The 6906-nt window shown below is 37.6% G+C and overlaps 1 protein-coding gene across 2 annotated transcripts in view; it reads right to left on the bottom strand.

Moving 5' to 3' along the window:
• Positions 1 to 528: 528 nt before the first annotated feature.
• ABCB1 (ATP-binding cassette, sub-family B (MDR/TAP), member 1) overlaps positions 529 to 6906 on the bottom strand; it is a 69086-nt gene continuing 62708 nt past the window's right edge. For both annotated transcript variants that reach the window (XM_012720967.1, XM_012720968.1), the window contains 3 exons: positions 4048 to 4254; positions 2303 to 2449; positions 529 to 1350 (listed from right to left, as the gene is read on the bottom strand). In XM_012720967.1, coding sequence (XP_012576421.1) covers positions 1147 to 1350; positions 2303 to 2449; positions 4048 to 4254 — 558 coding nt within the window. In that variant the 3' untranslated portion in view covers positions 529 to 1146. The remainder of the gene's footprint in view (positions 1351 to 2302; positions 2450 to 4047; positions 4255 to 6906) is intronic.

The following is a 6906-nucleotide window of genomic DNA, read 5'->3' as shown; positions in this document are numbered from 1 at the left end:
GTTATATCCCACCTACAAAGGTACTTTTGTGAACAAAAGTTATAGTTATTGAGGATAAAGACAAAAATAAGGGACATCATATTGCTCCATGATGTTAACATCACTCCTTGGCTTACCTTGCATTATTTCTATTATTGATATCATACAGTTATTTTTTCTTAAATATTTTATTTTATTTAGTCTTTTCCTGACCTTATCCTTTGCTTATTATTCCTTGGCAGTGATGACATATTTTTCCCTTCAAATTCTTTTTATATTAACAATGTCAACTGTTTATAATAATGTGGCTAATATTGCTCCTAGCTTGTGCCTTTCGTCCTTAATTTTTACTTGTATGTTGTTTAATCATTATTTGAGATATTTTTCCTTTAATCTTGTTTGCAAACTGATGTGTTTAAAATTATGGCATTTTAAACATGTGTCACCAGGCAGACAGATTTTGGAAACTGATAAATTATTGTAAAATGATTTGTTATTACAGCATTAAAAAAATCTATATTTTTAAAGCACAAATACAAAAATACTAACACCCTGTAATAACCCTTTATAAGTACAATGGGAATTATTTAATGTGTATCAGTGTATACACTTCACAACTGTTCATCCTATATCTCAACCAAACCCCAAAATCTTGTATCAGTCTGTGGTACCAAAGCCATTATAATGTGGAAATACAAGAATCAATTAGATCAAGCTTCCAAAATTACAGGCAATATTGCATTTGAGAGAGAATATATTTAGAGACATTTTAGACATGTTGACTTCAGTCATATAAAAGTTTAGCTTTATTATAGGCACTTTACTGCAAACATAAAATATCTTTTGTTATTTCTATAGTCTTTTAGCAAGGCAGTCAGTTACTGTCCAAATAAGAAAATATAAACAAAAATTACAATTTATTAACAAATTCTACCTTGAATTCTTCTTTAACTTTTATAATCCAACTAGAAAACATTGTTTCACTCCATTTAGTGATGTTTCTTTCTGTTCCTTAAAGAATAATGTCTCTGAAGATGCTGAAATTGGTGGAATGATCTTCAATTGTGGCAGGAAATGTTAAATTGGTAACTCACATTTTCATTTTGATCAAATGCCATATTTTTATTCAAATATGAAGTATTTATCAGCTCACATGGTCACAATTCACTAGCGCTTGACTCCAGACTGAACACTGACCATGGAATAATAGATGCCTTTCTGGGCCAGCAGCTGCTGGTGTGTGCCCTGCTCCTTGACTTTGCCATTCTGGAACACCACTATCACATCTGCGTTCTGGATGGTGGACAGGCGGTGAGCAATGACGATGCAGGTGCGGCCTTCTCTGGCTTTGTCCAGAGCTTCTTGGACAATCTGTTCAATAACGACAAATTAATTCTGGCAAAAATAGTTCTCTCCTTTTAATTGCTCTTCAAAATAAGCCTTAAAATTAATTTCTCCACATTAATTCCTTTACTATGTTGTCAGTGGAATGTAACACAGACTTCACAAAGCAAGGGATTTGTCACATTAGCACAACATGGCTTAGGTCACTGGGGCAGGAGTTAATCCATCCCATAGTAATTACTTCACCTCACTAACGTGAGTTAAATGTTAAGTACAAATCACTCAGGTGAAGTGGGTCCTCAGACAGAAACAGAACTTAGGATATTTTGCCTTCTTTCTTCTTATCTAGATACTCGAGGAAAGATGTTCACGTTTGCACTGGGTACGTCAGAGATCAGTCATCAAGAACATTTGTCAGAGGCAAAGTATATTTAATAATTTAAAAACATTTACTGGTGTGCTAGCCACAGAACATCCTTCAAAAAAGCCTTCTAATTTAGCTCTGCAGCAAGTTCACAAGGCCTCACATAAATTGAAAACAGCATCCTCAAATTCTGGTATTTTTAAAATAGGAATTAGTTTCTCTTTCCTGTACCTGAATATTCAGTTTTTTTTTCCAAGTTGAAAATGATTATTAACATTTATCTTACAGTACTGACAGAGTTTCACATTGCATTGCTGTCCACCATTTTCATACAGCACTTGAGGAAAAGTTGCCCCTAGAATGGGAAATTTGGCTCCAGAACGAACATTTTTTAGGCCAAAACAAACTGATTCTATGCGCTATAATTCTAATTTGCATTTTCATCTTAATTCTATTGAATAACCGCTACAGGAAGTGTTTAACTTCCACTGAAAGCTGAAACAAGTAACAACATATCAGTCTAATTTTTTTCTCTCTGTGGAAGAGTGAGGCATAAATGTAAATCTTTTAAGAACAACTGACTCAGCTATCAATGAGTCCAATTTAAATTCTTACCTTCTCACTTTCTGTATCCAGAGCTGATGTAGCTTCATCCAAAAGCAAAATATGAGGCCTTCGAACAAGTGCTCGAGCTATGGCGATGCGCTGTTTCTGACCTCCAGAGAGCTGAGTGCCTTTGTCTCCTACTCTGGTGTTATATTTCTGTAAACAGGGTTTTGTTATTGTGAAAAGTGCAATAATTATGTTGTTAACACTTCCACACACAAAAAAAAGTTTAGGCTCAGAAGCTTGTGGGCTTACAGAGGTATAAAAGACAAGATTGCTCACAAAGCAGGTTTGATCTCTTCTTGAAAACAGACATTTGAAAGTTATGTGTGTGAACAAATCAACATCTTTATGAGGAAGAACATTACAATGTTATTCTATTTCAGTGTCCTGTTTTTATCATTTTCAGGACAAAGCTTGGTCAGAGAAAGTAAATTTGCTTTGAACAGGCTCTGATAAAGTAAGTGAAGCTCATTTTATTTATAACCAACAGGTGGCAGCCTCTGCATTCTTTAAAAGTGAGAGAGTGATGAAATTTGTGGATGATAGCCTTTTAGTGCCTGTTTTTATAAAATTATCCCCAACATGTAAACTTGAATAGGTCATAAACAATTTTATTTTGATATCTAACTGTACAAGCTGAAATTTCTTAATTTCTTTGTTTTTAGGGTTCTTCTAAAATTCACATACTGTTTTCCACAACAGATCATTGTTACCATTCAATATGATGATGGCAGTTGCAAAGGCCATGTAGGGGAGTAGAAAACAAGATGTATCCTAGAATACAATGCTATGTTACCATTTTCAGGCCCCTGTCAGAATGAAATTTTAGTCAAACCCAGGTATCTGATTCTGATATTAAGCATGCATGTTCTAGATAGGGTTGCTGGTTTTTATTTCCTATACCTGGCACCTCACATTCTATGGCACTGAGACTGACGTCTCCAACTGCAGATAAAGTGAGAATCACAGGTGAAGGTCCAGGAGGTGCCTGGACCTGGATCCATCTCATAGCTGCAGCTGCCTTAGAAGGGAGGAACACAGAAGTATGTCCTGAGTGAGTATAGGTTTACCAGGTTGTACTGATACAGTATTCATCTTGTTGATCCAACAATACTCCTGAAGCCAAGGGGGTAACTCAACCATTCTCCTGCAAGGTTAGTAAATCCTAGTATAAATCACTCAGAAGTGGGTCTGTAGACAGAAAGAAACTTCAGTGATTTTGCTTTCTCTTTGTCTAGACAACTGGGGAAAGATGTCTACAGATATGCTGGGTATGAGATATCAGAAGCCCAGAAAGCTTGGGCCCTTGTGATACACAAATGCCAGGGACAAGGTCTATTTAATAAACTAGGTAATAGTTACCCTCTGCATATGTCTTTGCTAATCCCTTGCCAATGGTTCTCAAATGCTGTGTTAGTATTGCCTGGCTATTCAAACACAGAATGCTAGGCTCTACCTCTAAATTTAATTTCTCGTCTGGGACAGAGCCTAAGCCTGAAAATTTACATTTCTTCCATTTTAACTGTTAATTTGATGGGCTGGTCCATGTCCATACTTTAAGAACCACTGGCCTTGTCACTCTTAAAGGGGGTTTAATAGTGAATGAGATAGGAAGTGTGGCCAGATGCTTGTATACAGGTGTTTTTATGTTTGGTTGCTTGCTTCTCTTCACCTCTGAGAAAACAGCTCTTCAGGAGTAAAACTATAGATTAGATAGGCTGCACAGGTTTCTGGGCTCTGGAGAGACTTACATTCGGGAGTGTCTCGATGAAAGGGTGTATGTTTGCCTCCCTGGCTGCCTGTTCAATCTCTTCCTGTGACACCACCCGGCTGTTGTCTCCATAGGCGATGTTCTCAGCAATGCTGCAGTCAAACAGGATGGGCTCCTGGGACACAATGCCCAGCTGTGCCCGGAGCCACTGGACATTCAGGTCTTTGGTTTCTTTACCATCAATGAGCTAAAAACAAAAGTTCACAGATCACCTTCAGTATAGCACACTTTATATTTAGAAAATTTAATATTGTTATTTCATACTTTAAAGTTGCCAAGCTACTCAACTACTAAATTTTTTTTTAATTTGAATTTTCAAGTTCAGTTGAACAAGGTCATAACTGTATAATTCAAGAAATGTGTCATGTTTCCTTTGTCTTAACCCTGGTTCTTGGTATATAAATGTGACAGATAGAATAATGTCCACCCACCCAAGATACACCTGTGGAACCGGTGAGTATGTGATGTTGCATGGCAAGGGGGAATTAAAGTAGCAGCTAGAAATTAAGGCTGTCAGTCAACTGACCTCAAAATTAAGCTTATCCTGGATTTTCCCAGGTGCACCCCATGCAACCATAAGCATCCTTAACTATGGGAGAGGGGGGAGGGAGAGGAAGGTGCGGAGTGGTATGTAGTGAAAAAGACTGACATTAAGAAGGGAGGAGGCAAGAAAAGGGATGGTCTACCTGAGCCTCCAGAAAGAACACAGCCCTGCTGACACCTTGATTTTGTCTGGTGAAATTCACTTTGGACATGTGACCTCCAGAACTTAACAAGTTGATATTTAAGTTGTTTTAAGTCACCAAATTTTGGCAATTGGTTACAGTACTCACATGAAATTCATATAATACATTGTATTTCTAGGATGTCTCCTGACATCCTAATACGGATATATCATTTTTTCACAGAAAGAATAGTCAAGGTTAGAAAGAAAATAAATAACTACTATGACCACATAACAGCTTGTCACTCAGGTTTTGGCTCTGAGTTAGGATCAAGTTTTCAGGAGTGAACCATAGCAGTTAAAGGAGTAGAAATGAGGGTGGGAGAGTGACTGCTTTCTCTCTAAGTAGTTGATTTTGGACAAGTGAGTTACTTTCTCTTCATTTCTTGAGGGCAAAACAGGACTGATAATTCCTAAATTCTTAGAATTAAGGATTAAATGGCATCAGGAGAGGATGATGCCACTTAGCACAGTGTTGGGCACAAATGCTCACAGACAGCAACTGGTAACTGTCTTATGTACCTGGCACTACCAGGGATATCAGCTAGATGGCTGGGTGGGTGAGAGGATGCATGTTGTCTATCGTGCTGGGCCAAAGGTAAAGGAGATTGTTTTTCTCTAGTCACCTGGACTATCCTGCAGAAAACTGGGGAGTATTCCTTGTTGATAAAAATCCTTACTCTCTGAAGCAGGTGGATTAATCTACCACAAAAATCTACTTCGCAAGAGAATTCTGGCATTTGAGTGGGGGAGCCGTTCACCCACTCTGAAGAAGACATCTGTGACTGAGCTTTGAGCTTTTCTACTAGTGGTGTTAAGCACATACTGAGTCATGTGTACACTCTGTATTCCGTGCGCCTGAATGGGCATCTCAGGAGCCAACTGCCCAGGGGTAGGGCATAATCTTTGCTGTAGGAAGACAGTTTCTGTTTGCGGAGCCAGCCATGCAAGGATGGAAAGTATAGTCTTGACCTTATTAGTATCAAGCCCAGTTGCTATGGAGACTCTTCTAAGCATCTATACTGCAGGCTCCCTGACAGTGTGAAGTGAAGGTGAAAAACAGAGGCAGGCAGGGGAAAAAAGCATGCAAGATTGTGGCAAAATAGTAGCTCTTGTTACATAGAATGCAGAATTTGAGAAACGGAAATTTGAGAAAAGAAGGAACATTCTCCCCCCCCCCTCAGGTTTATAACACTAAGAGGAAAATAGATACAGCCTAACATAATCAGACACATTTGAATGATTCCTGCAAGTTTTAATGAATTTCTCCTTCACACTGAATACACTAGCTCTTAGGCCTTCTCATCCCATATAATACACTGGAATTGTAAACTGTTAAAATTTGTGCTGGCCGAAGACTCCTTTTTGTAGAAAAACTTGTTTAGAAGCCCAAATATAAAACAGATCAAAGCAGAGTATCTTTGCTGAGGCAAGAATGGTCAGAAGGAGGTTCAAGGTACTCTGGGGAATCAATGAAAACTGTTCAAAAGATAGTGGCCTAGATAAAGACATGAGCTGGGAAATAAACACATTGTTAATAATAATGTACAGCCAAATTAAAATGATAGCTACCTCTAATATAGATTATTAAATCTACTGCTTGCTTTCATTAGTACAAACTGCCAAGTATTGAATAAATATACTAGAAGCACTTTAAAATGACAACTATACAAAAAAAAAACAGCACTTTGACCATGTTGTAGGTCATGGATGTTCTTGTTTACGCTTTATGACACCCCTTATGAGATAGGTGTGGTGTTAATTCCCATTTTTTTAAAGGCATTGTCTGATGATATTTATTTTAAATTCATGAGGTATAAGTTCATACCTCTCCAGATGTAATATCTATCTTATAGCTAAGGAAATAAATACAATAAGTCATTTCTGCAAGATTACACACTAATAGAAAGTGGTGAGGACTGGACCTACACATTGTAGGCTGAGTTTTTTTTTTTTTTTTTTTTTTTAAGCAAAACTTCGTAAACTATGTAAGGTCACACAGGTTGTATTATTTTTTCTTTTTTTTAAAGATTTATTTATTTGTACATAGAGAACTGGGGTACAGGCCAGAGGCTCAGGGGCAGTGAGAGGCTTCACCAGAGACAGAGTGGGTAA

The sequence above is a fragment of the Condylura cristata genome, unplaced genomic scaffold, assembly GCF_000260355.1.
Source record: "Condylura cristata isolate star-nosed mole 26May11 unplaced genomic scaffold, ConCri1.0 scaffold00005, whole genome shotgun sequence".
NCBI lineage: Eukaryota > Metazoa > Chordata > Mammalia > Eulipotyphla > Talpidae > Condylura > Condylura cristata.
This window is presented reverse-complemented; position numbering and strand designations above follow the sequence as displayed.